We start from the raw sequence: 25670 nt of genomic DNA, 5'->3' as shown, positions 1-25670 counted from the left end.
CTGCCCTGAACAGGCAGTTAACCCACTGTTCCTAGGCTGTCATTGAAAATAAGAATTTGTTCTTAACTGACTTGCCTGGTTAAATAAAGGTAAAAAAAATAAATAATTCATAAGCATAATCAACAGAAGGTTGATGTAGCACTGAATTCTAGTTTTCAGTGTGACATTGAATACAACTACTAAATACTGTACACCAATTGAAAAAAGAAATGTTTTTTTGAGGTTACTGAATATATTTTTTGGGGGGGGAAGAACGTTGCAGGTCTAGGACTGACTACTTCCTGTACTCCGTATGAGAGTGTCATAGAACGCCACATCATATTTTTAAACGTGTGAAGAGAGGAAAAGCACAGCACTGCACCTCTGAGTGAGTAAGACATCACAGTCAATATAATAATATCCCCCTTGCTGAGCCTGGGGGGTGGTGGGGGGTGTAGACTCAGTTATACCTTACACACTGTACATGCTGTCAGTATGACTCATACAGGGTTTAATATAAGATACTTGATATACAGTGCATTCGGAAGGCCCTCAGACTTCTTGACTTTTTCCACATTTCGTTACGCTACAGCCTTATTCTAAAATGGATTAAATAATGTTTTTCCTCATCTACACACAATACCCCATACATTTAGTATTTTATTTTTTATAATAATAGTGTTTATCATGATTTTTCAATGACTACCCTTAATTGATGATGCATACAATTAAGGTCCCCCAGTCCAGCGGGGAATTTCAAATGCAGATTCAACCACAAAGACCAGGGAGGTTTTCCAATGTCTCGAAAAGAAGGGCACCGATTGGTAGATGGCTTTTTTTTTAAAACAGACGTTGAGTATCCCTTTGAGCATGGTGATGTTATTAGTTACACTTTGGTAGGTGCATCAATACACCCAGTCACTACAAAGATACAGGTGTCCTTCCTAACTCAGTTGCCAGAGAGGAAGGAAACCCCTCGGGGATTTCACCAAGGCCAGTGGTGACTTTAAAACAGTTACAGAGTTTAATGACGGTGATAGGGTGTGACACTGACAGAGCTTGAAGAATTTAAAAATAATACTGTGCAAATATTATACAATCCAGGTGTACAAAGCTCTTGGAGACTTACCCAGAAAGACTCACAGCTGTAATCACTGCCCAAGGTGATTCTAACATGTATTTATTCAGGGGTGTGAATACTTATGTAAATGAGACATTTCTGTATTTAGTTTTAAATAAATTTGTAAACATTTCTCAAAAAAATGGTTATTATGGGGTATTGTGTGTAGATGGGGGGGAAATGTTTTATTTATTTAGTCCATTTTGAATTCCTGCTGTAACACAACTAAATGTGGAATTGTTTAAGTGAAATTATTATTATTATTATAGTTATGAAAACTTCATCACGTTGTGAGATGAGGCGAGATATCTCCTAGACACCATGTCATTTAAATAAATAAATAAATAAATAAATCAGTGTGATGATGTAGAATCAACGTGGAAAACTGATTAGATTTGCAAAAAGTTATCGACATAAGGGAATTTACTTTTTGTGTTGATTTCACAATGACATTAGATATCTCCTAGTCTCTCTCTGTGGGGAACAGTCTGTTACAGTAGATATCTCCTAGTCTCTCTCTGTGGGGAACAGTCTGTTCCATTAGACATCTCCTAGTCTCTCTCTGTGGGGAACAGTCTGTTACAGTAGATATCTCCTAGTCTCTCTCTGTGGGGAACAGTCTGTTCCATTAGACATCTCCTAGTCTCTCTCTGTGGGGAACAGTCTGTTCCATTAGACATCTCCTAGTCTCTCTCTGTGGGGAACAGTCTGTTCCATTAGACATCTCCTAGTCTCTCTCTGTGGGGCTGAGAGCAGCGGTAGACCAGGTCTGTCTAAGATGTCTGTTGTGACTGTGAGGTAAAGGAGTGGAAGACAGGATATGTCAGTGGACTAACCCCGTTCTGAGAACTCTGCCTCAGCCCCACCCCCCCCTCTTCCACTGAGCTGAGACGTCTAGCGACTGAGCCGCCTAGCGAGAACGCCTGGATCCTGACAAGCCGTCTTATTCCTCTTCCACCTCCGTCAGGATGAAGAACCAAAATAAAAAAAGACGATGTATTTTCCTCTTACTTTTCCTGGTCACTCTTCTTCTGTCTCCCTCTTTGGGTAGGTTTTCTGTTCTCTGTCCTGTCCTGATACTACAGGAGTTCCTGCACCTTCTTTTTCCTTCCTAATCTCCCCCCACTGCATGTGTCTGTATGTGTTTGTGGTGTGGGTAAGATGTATCATTTTATTGACCTCTGTTGACTTTGAACTCTCCTGTTTCTTTCCGCTGCCCTGCCGTTTCAGCAAGTGAGTACAAACGTAGTGTTACAATATTCAGATCAATATTACCACAGGTGTTTAAAGTATTGAATTGATTATGAAAACATGTGTTATATTGTGTGAAATGGACACTATGATAGCATGTGTTATAATGTGTGAACTGGACACTATGATAGCATGGACACTACCTATAGCATGGACACTACCCAAAGCATGGACACTACCTATAGCATGGACACTACCTATAGCATGGACACTACCTATAGCATGGACACTACTTATAGCATGTGTTATAATGTGTGATCTGGACACTATGATAGCATGGACACTACCTATAGCATGGACACTACCTATAGCATGGACACTACCTATAGCATGGACACTACCTATAGCATGTGTTATAATGTGTGAACTGGACACTATGATAGCATGGACACTACCTATAGCATGGACACTACCTATAGCATGTGTTATAATGTGTGAACTGGACACTATGATAGCATGGACACTACCTATAGCATGGACACTACCTATAGCATGTGTTATATTGTGTGATCTGGACGCTACCTATAGCATGGACACTACCTATAGCATGGACACTACCTATAGCATGGACACTACCTATAGCATGTGTTATAATGTGTGATCTGGACACTACCTATAGCATGGACACTACCTATAGCATGGACACTACCTATAGCATGGACACTACCTATAGCATGTGTTATAATGTGTGAACTGGACACTATGATAGCATGGACACTACCTATAGCATGGACACTACCTATAGCATGTGTTATAATGTGTGAACTGGACACTATGATAGCATGGACACTACCTATAGCATGGACACTACCTATAGCATGTGTTATATTGTGTGATCTGGACGCTACCTATAGCATGGACACTACCTATAGCATGGACACTACCTATAGCATGGACACTACCTATAGCATGGACACTACCTATAGCATGTGTTATAATGTGTGAACTGGACACTATGATAGCATGGCCACTACCTATAGCATGTGTTATAATGTGTGATCTGGACACTATGATAGCATGGACACTACCTATAGCATGGACACTACCTATAGCATGGACACTACCTATAGCATGGACACTACCTATAGCATGTGTTATAATGTGTGATCTGGACACTACCTATAGCATGGACACTACCTATAGCATGGACACTACCTATAGCTAGCATGGACACTATCTATAGCTAGCATGGACACTACCTATAGCATGGACACTACCTTTAGATTGTCATATACCTGTTTGTGTTTGTGAACTGGACACTACCTATAGATTGTCATATACCTGTTTGTGTTTGTGAACTGGACACTACCTATAGCATGGACACTACCTATAGCATGTGTTATAATGTGTGATCTGGACACTACCCAAAGCATGGACACTACCTTTAGATTGTCATATACCTGTTTGTGTTTGTGAACTGGACACTACCTATAGACTGTCATATACCTGTTTGTGTTTGTGAACTGGACACTACCTATAGCATGGACACTACCTATAGCATGTGTTATAATGTGTGATCTGGACACTACCCAAAGCATGGGCACTACCTTTAGATTGTCATATACCTGTTTGTGTTTGTGAACACGCCGTAAAGTGCTGCTTGTTATAAATGACACGTTCAACTCTTAAGTTTCGATACATGTTTTCTTCTCCACCCAGGGCAAACTGACTACGCTCCCTATTTCCATGACAACGGACCGAGCAGCACCAATGGGAATATGGCTCTGTTCAGTATCTCAGAAGACACAGAAGTCGGTGAGTGTTGTAAACAATTATATATAAATGCGATGATTATTTAGTTAATAATTAAAATTTTAAGGTGGCTAAATACTAAGAAAATCTCAATGTGGTTGTGATTGATCTTGTGTTTCAAGAGCAAACATTTTAAACATTTAAAATACTATTTTAAAACAAAATTTTTTAAAACAAATACTATTTTAACACTTTTAAATTATATTTTAAAACATTTTAAATTATTTTTTAAAACATTTTAAATAATAATAAAAAAACATTTTAAACATGTAAAATACTATTTTAACACTTTTAAAATATATATTTTTTAACATTGTAAATACTATTTAAAACATTTTAAATAATTTATCCTTGATTGCGCTTGCTTAATTCCAGGGGGATTCCCAGGACTGAAAGATTTTACATTTACATTTAAGTCATTTCAAATAGTATTTGAACCCAGGTCTTCTAATGATAGACTGATCAGTGATCACATGAGCAGCATTGAGCTGCATCACCATAATGCCCTTCAGTGGAGGTGGACGCACATTAATAGGCTTAGCCAGGAAAACAAAAGAGATGAAGGAGTGGCTGTCAACAATATAACTAACATCTGACAATACAATAATACACCATAGAAATAGAATCACTAGAATGGGGATTCTCATTCGAGTCAATGGGTCTGTCATGATAAAGAATCAATGATATACATCTCAGAATGAACTTTAAGTCTAGATCCGGTTAATGGTATGATCGTCTTTCTAATGATTATCTTCTGTACAACTGTAGAGATGGGTTGCCTTTCCTGTACTTGATAGGCAATGCTTTAACCAAATTCAGTATCTCTATTATTTGAAGGGTACCTACATAGACTCCATAACACATTCATAACCATTCATACCACATTCATAACCATTCATACCACATTCATAACCATTCATACCACATTCATAACCATTCATACCACATTCATACCACATTCATACCACATTCATAACCATTCATAACCATTCATACCACAAAACCATTCAATTCATAACCATTCATACCACATTTACCACATTCATACCACATTCATACCACATTCCCACATTCAAACCATTCAGCTTCATAACCATTCATACCACATTCATACCACATTCATAACCATTCATACCACATTCATACCACATTCATACCACATTCATAACCATTCATACCACATTCATAACCATTCATACCACATTCATAACCATTCATACCACATTCATACCACATTCATACCACATTCATAACCATTCATACCACATTCATACCACATTCATACCACATTCATAACCATTCATAACCATTCATACCACATTCATACCACATTCAACCACATAACCATTCATACATTCAGGACCATTCATAGACAGACCACATTCATAACCATTCATACCACATTCATACCACATTCATACCACATTCATACCACATTCATAACCATTCATACCACATTCATAACCATTCATACCACATTCATAACCATTCATACCACATTCATACCACATACCACATTCATACCACATTCATACCACATTCATAACCATTCATACCACATTCATAACCATTCACCACATTCAGTTCATGTTCATACCACATTCATACCACATTCATAACCATTCATACCATTCATAACCATTCATACCACATTCATACCACATTCATAACCATTCATACCACATTCATACCACATTCATAACCATTCATACCACATTCATACCACATTCATAACCATTCATACCACATTCATACCACATTCATAACCATTCATACCACATTCATACCACATTCTAACCATTCATACCACATTCATACCACATTCATACCACATTCATTTCATAACCATTCATACAGTGCTGTTCATAACACATTCATAACCATTCATACCACATTCATAACACATTCATACCACATTCATAACACATTCATACCACATTCATACTGTGTGTTCATACCACATTCATAACACATTCATAACCATTCATACCCATTCAGTGCTGTTCATACCACATTCATAACACATTCATAACCATTCATACCCATTCAGTTCATAACTTCATACCACATTCATAACCATTCATACCACATTCATACTGTCATTAACCATTCATAACAAATGAATAAGTGTGTTTCTGTCTGTGACCCCACAGGAACACAGCTCATTATCCACAGTGCTGTGGTTTGTGTTTGAGAAGGGCACCAGTCTGTCAAGTTACCCATTCAGTGACAGAGATGTGTTGGGCGCTTTGACAACTTTATGTCCAGTGAATCTCAGGAGAACCAGAACAGTCTTGTGCGTGTTGGTGAGTCTGTCATTACCCACAGTGCTGTGTGTGTTGGTGAGTCTGTCATTATCCACAGTGCTGTGTGTGTTGGTGAGTCTGTCATTACCCACAGTGCTGTGTGTATTGGTGAGTCTGTCATTACCCACAGTGCTGTGTGTGTTGGTGAGTCTGTCATTACCCACAGTGCTGTGTGTATTGGTGAGTCTGTCATTATCCACAGTGCTGTGTGTGTTGGTGAGTCTGTCATTACCCACAGTGCTGTATGTGTTGGTGAGTCTGTCATTATCCACAGTGCTGTTTCGAAGTGCTGTTAACAACGCGTTCTTTGTTTCGTCAGAAACAAGGTGAAATCTTGGCTTTTGTTAGCATAACAGATGGTCGGAATAAGGTGAGCTGAGCTTTGACAACAGCATTAGTTGCAAATCCATATGCATCCCATGTACAGGCCTATACGCTAATACAATAATCATACCTGGCTTCTCAGCTGGGCTATTGTGACGTCATCTGTTTGTTCCTTCCTTTAGGTTGTCGAGACGATACGGGTGTTTGTCACCGACGCCAACGATGAGCAACCAGAGTTCCAGAACCTGCCTTTCACCGTGGACGTCCCCGAGGTCAGTGTTAAAACCCGTCATCGACATGAAGACAGCTCTGTCATTGGTTTAAAATGTCATCGGAGATAATGTTTAAAATGTCATCGGAGATAATGTTTAAAATGTCATCGGAGATAATGTTTAAAATGTCATCGGAGATAACGGTTTAAAATGTCTCGGAGATAATGTTTAAAATGTCATCGGAGATAATGTTTAAAATGTCATCGGAGATTTAAAATGTCATCGGAGATAATGTTTAAAATGTCATCGGAGATAACGGTTTAAAATGTCATCGGAGATAATGTTTAAAATGTCATCGGAGATAACGGTTTAAAATGTCATCGGAGATAATGTTTAAAATGTCATCGGAGATAACGGTTCGGAGATAATGTTTAAAATGTCATCGGAGATAACGGTTTAAAATGTCATCGGAGATAACGGTTTAAAATGTCATCGAGATAATGTTTAAAATGTCATCAGATAACGAAAATGTCATCTGAGATAATGTTTAAAATGTCGGTTTAAAATGTCATCGGAGATAATGTTTAAAATGTCATCGGATAGATGTCAATAGTGTCATAGTGTCACGTGTTTAGAGATGATGCGATTTCAGTAACCCAGGGGCCTGTATGACATGGCGACCAGTAAAGACACCCTGTCATTAGACCTCTACCGGATATGTACTAGATAAGAGCACAGACAATGTCCTAATTAATGTCAATGATGTTTGTGTCATCTGCAGGACACCGCAGCTGGAAGCAGCATTTACAGAGTACAAGCGGTGGATAAAGACATGGGCTCTGGAGGCAGTGTCAACTACTACTTACTGGTAGATCATGTCCACAGCCCTGGGTCTGGCTCATACATAGAAAGAACATGTTCTGAAACAGGGAGGGACTCTATGAACTTGTCAAATAAAACCTTTTTTTTCCTCTACAGTTTGCCCTAATGAACACTGTCCTGGTCTGACAGAGAATTCAGAGTTAGATCAAAGGTTATATGGGGGATCCATTGTCATACAGTAGATAATATATAATAATATATGTATAAATATACTGTATATATATAACAGTTTATTAGGTTTGGACCCCCTCCATTTAGTACCAGTTTAGACCCCCCTCCATTTAGTACCAGTTTGAACCCCCTCCATTTAGTACCAGTTTGGACCCCCTCCATTTAGTACCAGTTTGGACCCCCTCCATTTAGTACCAGTTTAGACCCCCTCTATTTAGTACCAGTTTGAACCCCCTCCATTTAGTACCAGTTTGGACCCCCTCCATTTAATACCAGTTTAGACCCCCTCCATTTAATACCAGTTTGGACCCCCTCCATTTAGTACCAGTTTGGACCCCCCTCCATTTAGTACCAGTTTAGACCCCCTCCATTTAGTACCAGTTTGGACCCCCTCCATTTAGTACCAGTTTGGACCCCCTCCATTTAGTACCAGTTTGGACCCCCTCCATTTAATACCAGTTTGGACCCCCTCCATTTAATACCAGTTTGGACCCCCTCCATCTCCATTTAGTACCAGTTTATACCCCCTCCATTTAGCATTTAGTACCAGTTTGGACCCCCTCCATTTAGTACCAGTTTAGACCCCCTCCATTTAGTACTGGTTTGGACCCCCTTCATTTAGTACCGGTTTAGACCCCCTCCATTTAGTACCGGTTTAGACCCCCTCCATTTAGTACCAATTTAGACCCCCTCCATTTAGTACCAGTTTGGACCCCCCTCCATTTAGTACCAGTTTGGACTCCCCCTCCATTTAGTACCAGTTTGGACTCCCCTTTGCCTCCAGAACAAGCTGAATCATTCGGGGCCTGGATTCTAGAAGGTGTGGCATTCAAACATTGCTCAATTGTTATCAAGGGACCCGACATGTATCAGGAAAAACATTCCCCCTCACCATTACAGCACCGCCACCAGCCTGTACTGGCTGACACCAGCCTGTACCGTTGACACCAGCCTGTACTGACACCAGCCTTGACACCAGCCTGTAGTGTTGTCACCAGCCTGTAGCCTGTTGACACCAGCCTGTAGTGTTGACACCAGCCTGTACCGTTGACACCAGCCTGTACTGTTGACACCAGCCTGTAGTGTGACACCAGCCTGTAGTGTCGACACCAGCCTGTACTGTTGACACCAGCCTGTACTGTTGACACCAGCCTGTACTGTTGACATCAGCCTGTACCGTTGACACCAGCCTGTAGTGTCGACACCAGCCTGTACTGTTGACACCAGCCTGTACCGTTAACACCAGCCTGTACTGTTGACACCAGCCTGTAGTGTCGACACCAGCCTGTACCGTTGACACCAGCCTGTAGTGTCGACACCAGCCTGTACCGTTGACACCAGCCTGTACTGTTAACACCAGCCTGGATGGGGCAATGGACTCATACCAAAACCAAATCCTGACTGCAAACAACCAAAATAACTTCCGGCGCCGACAGAGGTGGCCGCCTAGCTTCTCGTTCCTAGGAAACTATGCAGTGTTTTTTTTTTTTACGTGTTATTTCTTACACAAGCATTTCGCTACACTCGCATTAACATCTGCTAACCATGTGTATGTGACAAATAACAGTTGAATTTAGCATGACGCAACAGGAACTGTGATTCATCGGACCAGGCAATGTTTGTTTCACGCCTTAATTGTCCAGTGTTGGTGATCGTGTGTCCGCTGGAGCGTCTTCTTCTTGTTTTTAGCTGATAGCAGTGGAACCTGGTGTGGTCGCCTGCTGTAATAACCCGTCCGTGACAAGGATGGACGAGTTGTGCGTTCCAAGATGTTGTTCTGCACACTGCTGTTGTACTGCGCCGTTATGTGTCTGTTTGTGGCCGGCCTGTTAGCGCCTGTTAGCCTTTCACGATTCTTCCCATTCTCCGTCCCACCTCTCTCATCAACCAGCTGTTTTTCACCCTGTTACAGGACTTCCCATTCTCCGCCCACCTCTCTCATCAACCAGCTGTTGTACTGGATGTTTCTGTTTGTCGCCTGTTAGCGCCTGTTACCTTTCACGATTCTTCTGTAAACCAGCTGTTTTCACCCACAGGACTGCCGCTGACTGGATGTTTCTGTTTGCGCACCATTCTCTGTAAATCCTAGCCCAAAAGCCCAGGAGGCCGGCCTGGCCGAACCCACAACCTTGGTGTTGCAGCACCATTCTGTACCGACTGATACACACTGAACAAAAATATAAACGCAACAAGTATTGGTCTCACGTTTCATGATCTGGAATAAAACATTAGGCTTCATCTCCTGTGGGATTGTATGAAACCAGCCACCCGAACAGCTGATGAATCTGTGGGTTTGCACAACTGAAGAATTTCTCCACAAACTGTCAGACACCGTCTCAGGGAAGCTCATCTGCAGGCTTGTCGTCCTCACCAGGCTCTTGACCTGACTGCAGTTCGGCATCGTAACCGACTTCAGAGAGCAAATGCTCATCTTCTATGGCCACTGGCTGGAGAAGTGTGCTCTTCACGGATTAATCCTGGTATCAACTGTACCGTGCAGATGACAGACAGCGTGTATGGGATTGCATGGTGGAGCGGTTTGCTGATGTCAACGTTGTGAACAGAGGGCCCCATGGTGGAGGTGGGGTTATGGTATGGTGTTTGCTGATGTCAACGCTGTGAACAGAGCCCCATGGTGGAGGTGGGGTTAATCATGGTGTTTGCTGATCAACTCTATGTGAACAGAGCCCCATGGTGGAGGCAAATGGTGGAACCAGATACTGACTGGTTTTGCTGATCCACACCAGATACTGACTGGTTTTCTGATCCACACCAGATACTGACTGGTTTTCTGATCCACACCCCTACCTTTTTTATAACTCTATGTGACCAACAGATGCACATCTGCATTCCCAGTCAATGGTGAAATCCAGATAGATTGGTTCTCTGAATGTATTCCCAGTCATATGAAATTCTCATAGATTAGGACCCCTAAATGTATTCCCAGTCATATGAAACCAACAGATTAGCACAATAAATGTATTCCCAGTCATATGAAATCCATAGATTAGGACCTAATGAATGTATTCCCAGTCATCTGAAATCCATAGATTAGGACTAATGAATGTATTCCCAGTCATATGAAATCCATAGATTAGGACCAAATAATGTATTCCCAGTCATATGAAATCCATAGATTAGGACCTAATAATGTATTCCCAGTCATATGAAATCCATAGATTAGGACCTAATAAATGTATTCCCAGTCATATGAAATCCATAGATTAGGACCTAATGAATGTATTCCCAGTCATCTGAAATCCATAGATTAGGACCTAATAAATGTATTCCCAGTCATGTGAAATCCATAGATTAGGACCTAATAAATGTATTCCCAGTCATATGAAATCCATAGATTAGGACCTAATAATGCATTTCCTTATATGAACTGTAACTCAGTAAAATCATTGAAGTTGTTGCATGTTATGATTTATATTTTTGTTCAGGGTAAAACGGACCAGATGGATGGTAAGGGCATGTATTTGATAAAAACAGGAAGGAAGCCATCTGTGGAGAGAAAACAATTAATTTTACACTAGAGTGGAGGCAGGAAATGGTGCCCCTCTAGTGGATTACAATTCAATTACATTTTAGTAAGTTATTGAGGGCTTAGCTGAAGCTTAGGGTAGCTTTTGGCCATCAGCAAGCAAACAGTAGTTGGCACTGTTCATATGTCCACTGTTATTGGTTGTTTTAGCTATATTTAGATGTGTGACGTTATTGGTTGCTTTGATGTGTGATGTGGCTTTGGTTGGATTTGATGTCTGTTGTGGAATTGGTTGGGTTTTATGTGTGAATGTTAGTCATTGAATGGAGGGTGTGATTAGTCATTGAATGGAGGGTGTGATTAGTCATTGAATGGGTGCAATTAGTCATTGAATTGAGGGTGCAATTAGTCATTGAATTGAGGGTGCCATTAGTCATTGAATGGAGGGTGTCATTAGTCACTGAATGGAGGGTGTGATTAGTCACTGAATGGAGGGTGTGATTAGTCACTGAATGGAGGGTGTGATTAGTCACTGAATGGAGGGTGTGATTAGTCACTGAATGGATGGTGCGATTAGTCACTGAATGGAGGGTGCGATTAGTCATTGAATGGAGGGTGTGATTAGTGACTGAATGGAGGGTGTAATTAGTCACTGAATGGAGGGTGCGATTAGTCATTGAATGGAGGGTGTGATTAGTCACTGAATGGAGGGTGCGATTAGTCACTGAATGGAGGGTGCGATTAGTCATTGAATGGAGGGTGTGATTAGTCATTGAATGGAGGGTGTGATTAGTCACTGAACGGAGGGTGAAATTAGTCATTGAATTGAGGGTGTGATTAGTCATTGAATGGAGGGTGTGATTAGTCACTGAATGGAGGGTGCGATTAGTCACTGAATGGAGGGTGTGATTAGTCACTGAATGGAGGGTGAAATTAGTCACTGAATGGAGGGTGCGATTAGTCACTGAATGGAGGGTGCGATTAGTATATATATGCCATTTAGCAGACGCTTTATCCAAAGCGAGTCATGTGTGCATACATTCTACGTATTGGTCCCGGGATCGAACCCACTACCCTGGCGTTACTGCTCTACCAACTGAGCTACAGAAGGAGAGTGTGATTAGTCACTGAATGGATGGTGTGATTAGTCATTGAATGGAGGGTGCGATTAGTCACTGAATGGAGGGTGCGATTAGTCACTGAATGGATGGTGTGATTAGTCATTGAATGGAGGGTGCGATTAGTCACTGAATGGAGGGTGCGATTAGTCACTGAATGGAGGGTGTGATTAGTCACTGAATGGAGGGTGTGATTAGTCACTGAATGGAGGGTGCGATTAGTCACAAAATGGAGGGTGTGATTAGTCATTGAATGGAGGGTGTGATTAGTCACTGAATGGAGGGTGCGATTAGTCACTGAATGGAGGGTGTGATTAGTCACTGAATGGAGGATGTGATTAGTCACTGAATGGAGGGTGTGATTAGTCACTGAATGGAGGGTGTGATTAGTCACTGAATGGAGGGTGTGATTAGTCACTGAACGGAGGGTGAGATTAGTCATTGAATTGAGGGTGCGATTAGTCATTGAATGGAGGGTGCCATTAGTCATTGAATGGAAGGTGCGATTAGTCACTGAATGGAGGGTGCGATTAGTCATTGAATAGAGGGTGTGATTAGTCACTGAATGGAGGGTGCGATTAGTCACGGAATGGAGGGTGTGATTAGTCATTGAATGGAGGGTGTGATTAGTCACTGAATGGAGGGTGCGATTAGTCACTGAATGGAGGGTGTGATTAGTCACTGAATGGAGGGTGTGATTAGTCACTGAATGGAGGGTGTGATTAGTCATTGAATTGAGGGTGTGATTAGTCACTGAATGGAGTGTGTGATTAGTCATTGAATTGAGGGTGTGATTAGTCATTGAATGGAGGGTGCCATTAGTCATTGAATGGAAGGTGCGATTAGTCACTGAATGGAGGGTGCGATTAGTCATTGAATGGAGGGTGTGATTAGTCACTGAATGGAGGGTGCGATTAGTCACTGAATGGAGGGTGTGATTAGTCACTGAATGGAGGGTGTGATTAGTCACTGAATGGAGGGTGTGAGTAGTCACTGAATGGAGGGTGTGATTAGTCACTGAATGGAGGGTGTGATTAGTCACTGAATGGATGGTGTGATTAGTCACTTAATGGAGGGTGCGATTAGTCATTGAATGGAGGGTGTGATTAGTCACTGAATGGAGGGTGCGATTAGTCACTGAATGGAGGGTGTGATTAGTCACTGAATGGAGGGTGCGATTAGTCACTGAATGGAGGGTCGATTAGTCACTGAATGGAGGGTGTGATTAGTCACTGAATGGAGGGTGTGATTAGTCACTGAATGGAGGGTGTGATTAGTCACTGAATGGAGGGTGTGATTAGTCACTGAATGGAGGGTGAAACTAGTCATTGAATTGAGGGTGTGATTAGTCATTGAATGGAGGGTGCCGTTAGTCACTGAATGGAGGGTGTGATTAGTCATTGAATGGAGGGTGTGATTAGTCACTGAATGGAGTGTGTGATTAGTCATTGAATTGAGGGTGTGATTAGTCATTGAATGGAGGGTGCCATTAGTCATTGAATGGAAGGTGCGATTAGTCACTGAATGGAGGGTGCGATTAGTCATTGAATGGAGGGTGCGATTAGTCACTGAATGGAGGGTGCGATTAGTCACTGAATGGAGGGTGTGATTAGTCACTGAATGGAGGGTGTGATTAGTCACTGAATGGAGGGTGTGATTAGTCACTGAATGGAGGGTGTGATTAGTCACTGAATGGATGGTGTGATTAGTCACTTAATGGAGGGTGCGATTAGTCATTGAATGGAGGGTGTGATTAGTCACTGAATGGAGGGTGCGATTAGTCACAAAATGGAGGGTGTGATTAGTCACTGAATGGAGGGTGTGATTAGTCACTGAATGGAGGGTGCGATTAGTCACTGAATGGAGGGTGCGATTAGTCACTGAATGGAGGGTGTGATTAGTCACTGAATGGAGGGTGTGATTAGTCACTGAATGGAGGGTGTGATTAGTCACTGAATGGAGGGTGTGATTAGTCACTGAATGGAGGGTGAAACTAGTCATTGAATTGAGGGTGTGATTAGTCGTTGAATGGAGGGTGCCGTTAGTCATTGAATGGAAGGTGCGATTAGTCACTGAATGGAGGGTGCGATTAGTCATTGAATGGAGGGTGTGATTAGTCACTGAATGGAGGGTGCGATTAGTCACTGAATGGATGGTGCGATTAGTCATTGAATGGAGGATGCGATTAGTCACTGAATGGAGGGTGCGATTAGTCACTGAATGGAGGGTGTGATTAGTCATTGAATGGAGGGTGTGATTAGTCACTGAATGGAGGGTGTAATTAGTCACTGAATGGAGGGTGCGATTAGTCACTGAATGGAGGGTGCGATTAGTCACTGAATGGAGGGTGTGATTAGTCACTGAATGGAGGGTGTGATTAGTCACTGAACGGAGGGTGAAATTAGTCATTGAATGGAGGGTGCCATTAGTCCTGGAATGGAAGGTGCGATTAGTCACTGAATGGAGGGTGCAATTAGTCATTGAATGGAGGGTGCGATTAGTCACTGAATGGAGGGTGCGATTAGTCACTGAATGGAGGGTGTGATTAGTCACTGAATGGAGGGTGTGATTAGTCACTGAATGGATGGTGTGATTAGTCACTGAATGGAGGGTGTGATTAGTCACTGAATGGAGGGTGTGATTAGTCATTGAATGGAAGGTGCGATTAGTCACTGAATGGAGGGTGCGATTAGTCATTGAATGGAGGGTGTGATTAGTCACTGAATGGAGGGTGCGATTAGTCACGGAATGGAGGGTGTGATTAGTCACTGAATGGAGGGTGCGATTAGTCACTGAATGGAGGGTGTGATTAGTCACTGAATGGAGGGTGAGATTAGTCACTGAATGGAGAGTGCGATTAGTCACGGAATGGAGGGTGTGATTAGTCACTGAATGGAGGGTGTGATTAGTCACTGAATGGAGGGTGAGATTAGTCACTGAATGGAGGGTGCGATTAGTCACTGAATGGAGAGTGCGATTAGTCACTGAATGGAGGGTGTGATTAGTCACTGAATGGAGGGTGTGATTAGTCACTGAATGGAGGGTGAGATTAGTCACTGAATGGAGGGTGCGATTAGTCACTGAATGGAGGGTGCGATTAGTCACTGAATGGAGGTTGCGATTACCACTGCTTTTAATCAGGGCAAGGTGTCTGGCAACATGACTGAATACAAACAGTGCAGCTATTCCCTCCGTAAGGCTATCAAACAAGCTAAGCGTCAGTACAGAGACAAAGTGGAATCTCAATTCAATGGCTCAGACACAAGAGGCATGTGGCAGGGTCTACAGTCAATCACGGACTACAAGATGAAATCCAGCCCAGTCACGGACCAGGATGTCTTGCTCCCAGGCAGACTAAATAACTTTTTTGCCCGCTTTGAGGACAATACAGTGCCACTGACACGGCCTGCAACGGAAACATGCAGTCTCTCCTTCACTGCAGCCGAGGTGAGTAAGACATTTAAACGTGTTAACCCTCGCAAGGCTGCAGGCCCAGACGGCATCCCCAGCCGCGCCCTCCGAGCATGCGCAGACCAGCTGGCCGGTGTGTTTACGGACATATTCAATCAATCCCTATACCAGTCTGCTGTTCCCACATGCTTCAAGAGGGCCACCATTGTTCCTGTTCCCAAGAAAGCTAAGGTAACTGAGCTAAATGACTACCGCCCCGTAGCACTCACTTCCGTCATCATGAAGTGCTTTGAGAGACTAGTCAAGGACCATATCACCTCCACCCTACCTGACACCCTAGACCCACTCCAATTTGCTTACCGCCCAAATAGGTCCACAGACGATGCAATCTCAACCACACTGCACACTGCCCTAACCCACCTGGACAAGAGGAATACCTATGTGAGAATGCTGTTCATCGACTACAGCTCGGCATTCAACACCATAGTACCCTCCAAGCTCGTCATCAAGCTCGAGACCCTGGGTCTCGACCCCGCCCTGTGCAACTGGGTACTGGACTTCCTGACGGCCGCCCCCAGGTGGTGAGGGTAGGCAACAACATCTCCTCCCCGCTGATCCTCAACACGGGGCCCCACAAGGGTGCGTTCTGAGCCCTCTCCTGTACTCCCTGTTCACCCACGACTGCGTGGCCACGCACGCCTCCAACTCAATCATCAAGTTTGCGGACGACACAACAGTGGTAGGCTTGATTACCAACAACGACGAGACGGCCTACAGGAGGAGGTGAGGGCCCTTGGAGTGTGGTGTCAGGAAAATAACCTCACACTCAACGTCAACAAAACTAAGGAGATGATTGTGGACTTCAGGAAACAGCAGAGGGAACACCCCCCTATCCACATCGATGGAACAGTAGTGGAGAGGGTAGCTAGTTTTAAGTTCCTCGGCATACACATCACAGACAAACTGAATTGGTCCACTCACACTGACAGCGTCGTGAAGAAGGCGCAGCAGCGCCTATTCAACCTCAGGAGGCTGAAAAAATTTGGCTTGTCACCAAAGCACTCACAAACTTCTACAGATGCACAATCGAGAGCATCCTGGCGGGCTGTATCACCGCCTGGTACGGCAACTGCTCCGCCCTCAACCGTAAGGCTCTCCAGAGGGTAGTGAGGACTGCACAACGCATCACCGGGGGCAAACTACCTGCCCTCCAGGACACCTACACCACCCGTTGTTACAGGAAGGCCATAAAGATCATCAAGGACATCAACCCCGCTATCATCCAGAAGGCGAGGTCAGTACAGGTGCATCAAAGCTGGGACCGAGAGACTGAAAAACAGCTTCTATCTCAAGGCCATCAGACTGTTAAATAGCCACCACTAACATTGAGTGGCTGCTGCCAACACACTGTCATTGACACTGACCCAACTCCAGCCATTTTAATAATGGGAATTGATGGAAATGATGTAAATATATCACTAGCCACTTTAAACAATGCTACCTTATATAATGTTACTTACCCTACATTATTCATCTCATATGCATATGTATATACTGTACTCTACAACATCGACTGCATCCTTATGTAACACATGTATCACTAGCCACTTTAACTATGCCACTTTGTTTACTTTGTCTACACACTCATCTCATATGTATATACTGTACTCGATACCATCTACTGTATGCTGCTCTGTACCATCACTCATTCATATATCCTTATGTACATGTTCCTTATCCCCTTACACTGTGTATAAGACAGTAGTTTTTTTTGGAATTGTTAGTTAGATTACTTGTTGGTTATCACTGCATTGTCGGAACTAGAAGCACAAGCATTTCGCTACACTCGCATTAACATCTGCTAACCATGTGTATGTGACAAATAAAATTTGATTTGATTTGATTTGATTAGTCACTGAATGGAGGGTGCGATTAGTCACTGAATGGAGGGTGTGATTAGTCACTGAATGGAGGGTGTGATTAGTCACTGAATGGAGGGTGTGATTAGTCACTGAATGGAGGGTGTGATTAGTCACTGAATGGAGGGTGAAACTAGTCATTGAATTGAGGGTGTGATTAGTCATTGAATGGAGGGTGCCGTTAGTCATTGAATGGAAGGTGTGATTAGTCACTGAATGGAGGGTGCGATTAGTCATTGAATGGAGGGTGTGATTAGTCACTGAATGGAGGGTGCGATTAGTCACTGAATGGATGGTGCGATTAGTCATTGAATGGAGGATGCGATTAGTCACTGAATGGAGGGTGCGATTAGTCACTGAATGGAGGGTGTGATTAGTCATTGAATGGAGGGTGTGATTAGTCATTGAATGGAGGATGCGATTAGTCACTGAATGGAGGGTGCGATTAGTCACTGAATGGAGGGTGTGATTAGTCATTGAATGGAGGGTGTGATTAGTCACTGAATGGAGGGTGTAATTAGTCACTGAATGGAGGGTGCGATTAGTCACTGAATGGAGGGTGCGATTAGTCACTGAATGGAGGGTGTGATTAGTCACTGAATGGAGGGTGTGATTAGTCACTGAACGGAGGGTGAAATTAGTCATTGAATTGAGGGTGTGATTAGTCATTGAATGGAGGGTGCCATTAGTCCTGGAATGGAAGGTGCGATTAGTCACTGAATGGAGGGTGCGATTAGTCATTGAATGGAGGGTGCGATTAGTCACTGAATGGAGGGTGCGATTAGTCACTGAATGGAGGGTGTGATTAGTCACTGAATGGAGGGTGTGATTAGTCACTGAATGGATGGTGTGATTAGTCACTGAATGGAGGGTGTGATTAGTCACTGAATGGAGGGTGTGATTAGTCACTGAATGGAGGGTGCGATTAGTCACTGAATGGAGGGTGCGATTAGTCACTGAATGGAGGGTGTGATTAGTCACTGAATGGAGGGTGTGATTAGTCACTGAATGGAGGGTGTGATTAGTCACTGAACGGAGGGTGTGATTAGTCACTGAACGGAGGGTGAAATTAGTCATTGAATTGATGGTGTGATTAGTTATTGAATGGAGGGTGCCATTAGTCATTGAATGGAAGGTGCGATTAGTCACTGAATGGAGGGTGCGATTAGTCATTGAATGGAGGGTGTGATTAGTCACTGAATGGAGGGTGCGATTAGTCACGGAATGGAGGGTGTCATTAGTCACTGAATGGAGGGTGCGATTAGTCACTGAATGGAGGGTGTGATTAGTCACTGAATGGAGGGTGAGATTAGTCACTGAATGGAGAGTGCGATTAGTCACGGAATGGAGGGTGTGATTAGTCACTGAATGGAGGGTGTGATTAGTCACTGAATGGAGGGTGTGATTAGTCACTGAATGGAGGGTGAGATTAGTCACTGAATGGAGGGTGCGATTAATCACTGAATGGAGGGTGCGATTAGTCACTGAATGGAGGTTGCGATTAGTCACTGAATGGAGGGTGCGATTAGTCACTGAATGGAGGGTGCGATTAGTCACTGAATGGAGGGTGTGATTAGTTAGATGTAGTTAAGTTTAGATCTCAGTATGCATTAACATAATCCAGGGTTTTACTGTCTGTTCCCAGGGCACCACTACTACCAGGTTCACCATGGACGGCCACAGTGGGGTCCTGCGGATCAAACCAGGCGAGACGCTCGATTACGAGACCACAGCAACACACTTTGTGATAGTGGTTGCCAAGGTGAGTGTAGGCTAGCTATGTGTCAATCAATCCATCAATCAATTAATCCTCCCCACCCCCCAAAAAATATTAAAGCTCTTATTACATCAGCAGTTGTCACAAAGTGCTTTATAGATGTGAAAGACCTAAAACCCCAAAGGGCAATGTATCACACCTGTCTGGTCTGCTTTGGTCTGGTTTGGTTTGGTCTGGTCTGCTTTGGTCTGGTCTGGTTTGGTCTGGTCTGGTCTGCTTTGGTCTGGTCTGGTTTGGTCTGGTCTGGTCTGGTCTGGTCTGGTCTGGTTTGGTCTGGTCTGCTTTGGTCTGCTTTGGTCTGGTTTGGTTTGGTCTGGTCTGGTCTGCTTTGGTCTGGTCTGGTTTGGTTTGGTCTGGTTTGGTCTGGTCTGGTTTGTTCTGGTCTGGTCTGGTTTGATCTGGTCTGGTCTGGGAATGCTGATATCTTCTGGCCCTGTCTCTGGGCTTTAGAGGGATGGTAAACTCTCTCTCCTCCATCTCTGTCTCTGGGCTTTAGAGGGATGGTAAACTCTCTCTCCTCCATCTCTGTCTCTGGGCTTTAGAGGGATGGTAAACTCTCTCTCCTCCATCTCTGTCTCTGGGCCTCAGAGGGAGGGAGGGTAAATTCTCTCTCTCTTCCATCTCTATCTCTGGGCCTCAGAGGGAGGAAGGGAGGGAGGGTAAACTCTCTCTCCTCCATCTCTGTCTCTGGGCTTTAGAGGGATGGTAAACTCTCTCTCCTCCATCTCTGTCTCTGGGCCTCAGAGGGATGGTAAACTCTCTCTCTCTCCATCTCTATCTCTGGGCCTCAGAGGGAGGGAGGGTAAACTCTCTCTCTCTTCCATCTCTATCTCTGGGCCTCAGAGGGAGGGTAAACTCTCTCTCTCTTCCATCTCTATCTCTGGGCCTCAGAGGGAGGAAGGGAGGGAGGGTAAACTCTCTCTCTCTTCCATCTCTGTCTCTGGGCCTCAGAGGGAGGGAGGAAGGGAGGGAGGGTAAACTCTCTCTCTCCTCCTTCCCTGTCTCTGGGCCTCAGAGGGAGGAAGGGAGGGAGGGTAAACTCTCTCTCCTCCATCTCTGTCTCTGGGCTTTAGAGGGAGGGTAAACTCTCTCTCCTCCTTCCCTGTCTCTCAGGGGGAGGAAGGGTAAACTCTCTCTCTCCTCCTTCCCTGTCTCTCAGGGGGAGGAAGGGTAAACTCTCTCTCTCCTCCATCTCTGTCTCTGGGCCTCAGAGGGAGGGTAAACTCTCTCTCCTCCTTCCCTGTCTCTGGGCCTCAGAGGGAGGGTAAACTCTCTCTCTCCTCCTTCCCTGTCTCTGGGCCTCAGAGGGAGGGTAAACTCTCTCTCTCCTCCTTCCCTGTCTCTCAGAGGGAGGGTAAACTCTCTCTCCTCCTTCCCTGTCTCTCAGAGGGAGGGTAAACTCTCTCTCTCCTCCTTCCCTGTCTCTCAGAGGGAGGGAGGGTAAACTCTCTCTCTCCTCCTTCCCTGTCTCTCAGAGGGAGGGTAAACTCTCTCTCCTCCTTCCCTGTCTCTCAGAGAGAGGGTAAACTCTCTCTCTCCTCCTTCCCTGTCTCTCAGAGGGAGGGTAAACTCTCTCTCCTCCTTCCCTGTCTCTCAGAGGGAGGGTAAACTCTCTCTCTCCTCCTTCCCTGTCTCTCAGAGGGAGGGAGGGTAAACTCTCTCTCTCCCTTCCCTGTCTCTCAGGGGGAGGGAGGGTAAACTCTCTCTCCTCCTTCTCTGTCTCTGTCTATCAGGGGGAGGGAGGGTAAACTCTCTCCTCCTCCGTCTCTGTCTCTCAGGGGGAGGGAGGGTAAACTCTCTCTCCTCCGTCTCTGTCTCTCAGGGGGAGGGAGGGTAAACTCTCTCTCCTCCTTCCCTGTCTCTCAGAGGGAGGGAGGGTAAACTCTCTCTCCTCCTTCCCTGTCTCTCAGAGGGAGGGAGGGTAAACTCTCTCTCCTCCTTCCCTGTCTCTCAGGGGGAGGGATGGTAAACTCTCTCTCCTCCTTCCCTGTCTCTCAGAGGGAGGGAGGTAAACTCTCTCTCTCCTTCCCTGTCTCTGAGGGAGGGAGGGTAAACTCTCTCTCCTCCTTCCCTGTCTCTCAGGGGAGGGATGGTAAACTCTCTCTCTGGGCTGGGGGTCTCTCCTTCCCTGTCTCAGAGCCAGGGGGAGGGAGGGGGTCTCTCCTCCTTGTCTTCTCAGAGCCATGGGGGAAGGTGAAGGGCCTTCCCCTGTCTCTGAGGGGAGGTGAAGGGCTGGGGTCTCTCCTCCTTCCCTGTCTCTCAGGGGAGGTGAAGGGCTGGGGTAAACTCTCTCTCCTCCTTCCCCATGTCTCTGGGTTTAGAGGGGGGTAAACTCTGTCCTCTTCTCAGAGCCATGGGGGTGAAGGGCTGGGGGTCTCTCCTCCTTGTCCTCTTCTCAGAGCCATGGGGGAAGGGAAGGGCTGGGGGTCTCTCCTCCTTGTCCTCTTCTCAAGGTGAAGGGCTGGGGGTCTCTCCTCCTTGTCCTCTTCTCAGAGCCATGGGGGAAGGTGAAGGGCTGGGGGTCTCTCCTCCTTGTCCTCTTCTCAGAGCCATGGGGGAAGCCATGGGGGAAGGTGAAGGGCTGAAGGTGAAGGGCTGGGGGTCTCTCCTTGTCCTCTTCTTGTCCTCTTCTCAGAGCCATGGGGGAAGGTGAAGGGCTGGGGGTCTCTCCTCCTTGTCCTCTTCTCAGAGCCATGGGGGAAGGTGAAGGGCTGGGGGTCTCTCCTCCTTGTCCTCTTCTCAGAGCCATGGGGGAAGGTGAAGGGCTGGGGGTCTCTCCTCCTTGTCCTCTTCTCAGAGCCATGGGGGAAGGTGAAGGGCTGGGGGTCTCTCCTCCTTGTCCTCTTCTCAGAGCCATGGGGGGGAAGGTGAAGGGCTGGGGGTCTCTCCTCCTTGTCCTCTTCTCAGAGCCATGGGGGAAGGTGAAGGGCTGGGGGTCTCTCCTCCTTGTCCTCTTCTCAGAGCCATGGGGGAAGGTGAAGGGCTGGGGGTCTCTCCTCCTTGTCCTCTTCTCAGAGCCATGGGGAAGGTGAAGGGCCATGGGGGTCTCTCCTCCTTGTCCTCTTCTCAGAGCCATGGGGGAAGGTGAAGGGCTGGGGTCTCTCCTCCTTGTCCTCTTCTCAGAGCCATGGGGGAAGGTGAAGGGCTGGGGTCTCTCCTCCTTGTCCTCTTCTCAGAGCCATGGGGGAAGGTGAAGGGCTGGGGGTCTCTCCTCCTTGTCCTCTTCTCAGAGCCATGGGGGAAGGTGAAGGGCTGGGGGTCTCTCCTCCTTGTCCTCTTCTCAGAGCCATGGGGGAAGGTGAAGGGCTGGGGGTCTCTCCTCCGTCTCTGTCTTTTAGCCTCAGTGGGAGGGGCAGCTCCTCTCCTATATCCCTGTGTGTCCGTCTCTAAGCTCTTGTGATGGGTCAGCCCTGATTTACCTAAGGCTACACTACAACACCGCCCTTGACCCCACCACATGGCAGCTGATCGACTAATTGGGTGAAGGAGCAAGTTGTTTTACGACAGGATGTTTGTAAACAACAACTCAAGCCCTTTATTATATGTGGGTCCTTCTGTAGCTCAGTTGGTAGAGCATGGCGCTTGTAACGCCAGGGTAGTGGGTTCGATCCCCGGGACCACCCATATGTAGAATGTATGCACACATGACTGTAAGTCGCTTTGGATAAAAGCGTCTGCTAAATGGCATATATTATTATGTTAAGTGTGTATTTTAACGGAAGCCTGATCACATAGAAAGCAGGATGAAATGTACATGGTACATCTGTAGCAGATGGGGGATCTGTAGCATCTGTAGCAGATGGGGGGATCTGTAGCAGATGGGGGGATCTGTAGCAGATGGGGGGGGAATCTGTAGCAGATGGAGGTGGCAGATGGGGGTGGTCTGTAGCAGATGGGGGGGGATCTGTAGCAGATGGGGGGGGGGATCTGGGGGGATCTGTAGCAGATGGAGGGGGATCTGTAGCAGATGGGGGAGGATCTGGATCTGTAGCAGATGGGGGGGGGATCTGTAGCAGATGGGGGGGGATCTGTGGCAGATGGGGGGATATCTGTGGCAGATGGGGGGGATCTGTAGCAGATGGGGGGTGGATCTGTAGCAGATGGGGGGGATCTGGATCTGTAGCAGATGGGTGGGGAACCGTGGCAACTCGCTCCTCAGCCTGAAGTATCGCCTCTTTGCGCCATTGGAGAAGGTAGTTGTACCTCCTCTATTAAGGGGTGGATGTGGTACCTCCTCTATTAGGGGGATGTGGTACCTCCTCTATTAGGGGGGATGTGGTACCTCCTCTATTAAGGGGGGTGGTACGTCCTCTATTAAGGGGGGATCAGATCCCGGATGTGGTACCTCCTCTATTAAGGGGGATGTGGTACCTCCTCTATTAAGGGGGATGTGGTACCTCCTCTATTAAGGGGTGAAGTGGTACCTCCTCTATTAAGGGGGATGTGGTACCTCCTCTATTAAGGGGGAAGTGGTACCTCCTCTATTAAGGGGTATGTGGTACCTCTATTAATGGGGGATGTGGTACCTCCTCTATTAAGGGGGATGGTACCTCCTCTATTAAGGGGGATGGGTACCTCCTCTATTAAGGGGGATGTGGTACCTCCTCTATTAAGGGGGGGATGTGGTACCTCCTCTTATTAAGGGGGGGGGTGGTACCTCCTTTATTAAGGGGGATGTGGTACCTCCTCTATTAAGGGGGAATTGGTACCTCCTCTATTAAGGGGGAGGGGGATGTGGTACCTCCTCTATTAAGGGGGATGTGGTACCTCCTCTATTAAGGGGGATGTGGTACCTCCTCTATTAAGGGGGTGTGGTACCTCCTCTATTAAGGGGGAAGTGGTACCTCCTCTATTAAGGGGGAAGTGGTACCTCCTCTATTAAGGGGGGGTGTGGTACCTCCTCTATTAAGGGGGGAAGTGGTACCTCCTCTATTAAGGGGGGAAGTGGTACCTCCTCTATTAAGGGGGGAAGTGGTACCTCCTCTATTAAGGGGGGAAGTGGTACCTCCTCACTATTAAACATCGTTACAGCCTTAACACAGAGGGTTAACTTCTGCAGAGTACCGTTGCTTCACAATAGTGATTTTAGCTCGTAACATCAGCACTGGGTAATCAGTCATTATTTACCATGTCCAATGTCTACCCTTCTGTTGTATCCATCAGGATGGGGGCGGGCAGTACAAAGGGAAGCATCAGGTGTTGACATCTACAGCCACCATAACCATCAACGTCCTCGACGCCCAAGACACTCCTCCAGCCTTCGTTGGAACTCCTTACTTTGGCTACGTCTACGAGGTCTCACTTCCTGTAAGTACAACACAACCTCCTTACTTCCGCTACGTCTACCAGGTCTCACTTCCTGTAAGTACAACACGACCTCCTTACTTTGGCTACGTGTACGAGGTCTCACTTCCTGTAAGTACAACACGACCTCCTTACTTCGGCTACGTCTACGAGGTCTCACTTCCTGTAAGTACAACACGACCTCCTTACTTTGGCTACGTCTACGAGGTCTCACTTCCTGTAGGTACAACACGACCTCCTGACTTTGGCTACGTCTACGAGGTCTCACTTCCTGTAAGTACAACACGACCTCCTTACTTTGGCTACGTCTACCAGGTCTCACTTCCTGTAAGCACATCGTAACCTGATGATCCTCTGGTCTTTAACACAGAACCCTGTTATAGAAATGCTGTAACACTTTCTTGAGAGAGCTTTTTCAAGTAATTTCTTTATAATCAATACATCGTATTTGAATTATTTTTTGAATAACATCTTGCCATATTAACATACGCTACATGACCAAAAATATGTGGACACCTGCTCGTCGAAATTCTCATTCCAAAATCATGGGTATTAATATGGAGTTGGTCCCCCTTTGCTGCTATAACAGCCTCCACTCTTCTGGGAAGGCTTTCCACTAGATGTTGGAACATTATTGCTATAACAGCCTCCACTCTA

General features: G+C 45.5%; 1 protein-coding gene and 1 long non-coding RNA gene across 2 annotated transcripts in view; both read left to right on the top strand.

Moving 5' to 3' along the window:
• The first annotated feature begins 1268 nt into the window (after window positions 1-1268).
• On the top strand, window positions 1269-4106 carry LOC124040441. The gene is made up of 3 exons (XR_006839720.1): window positions 1269-2146; window positions 2330-2332; window positions 4010-4106. It is a non-coding gene; the product is annotated as an uncharacterized LOC124040441 (long non-coding RNA).
• Window positions 4107-6362: 2256 nt separating this feature from the next.
• LOC124039061 (cadherin-related family member 1-like) overlaps window positions 6363-25670 on the top strand; it is a 43820-nt gene continuing 24512 nt past the window's right edge. Inside the window, exons 1-6 of the mRNA XM_046354941.1 lie at window positions 6363-6408; window positions 6666-6778; window positions 6915-7004; window positions 7726-7812; window positions 19578-19694; window positions 24873-25016. Of these exons, the coding sequence (XP_046210897.1) occupies window positions 6363-6408; window positions 6666-6778; window positions 6915-7004; window positions 7726-7812; window positions 19578-19694; window positions 24873-25016 (597 nt within the window). The remainder of the gene's footprint in view (window positions 6409-6665; window positions 6779-6914; window positions 7005-7725; window positions 7813-19577; window positions 19695-24872; window positions 25017-25670) is intronic.

Source organism: Oncorhynchus gorbuscha, linkage group LG07, assembly GCF_021184085.1.
Source record: "Oncorhynchus gorbuscha isolate QuinsamMale2020 ecotype Even-year linkage group LG07, OgorEven_v1.0, whole genome shotgun sequence".
NCBI lineage: Eukaryota > Metazoa > Chordata > Actinopteri > Salmoniformes > Salmonidae > Oncorhynchus > Oncorhynchus gorbuscha.
Note: the sequence above shows the minus strand (reverse complement) of the source record. Positions and strands in the feature narration are given on the sequence as shown.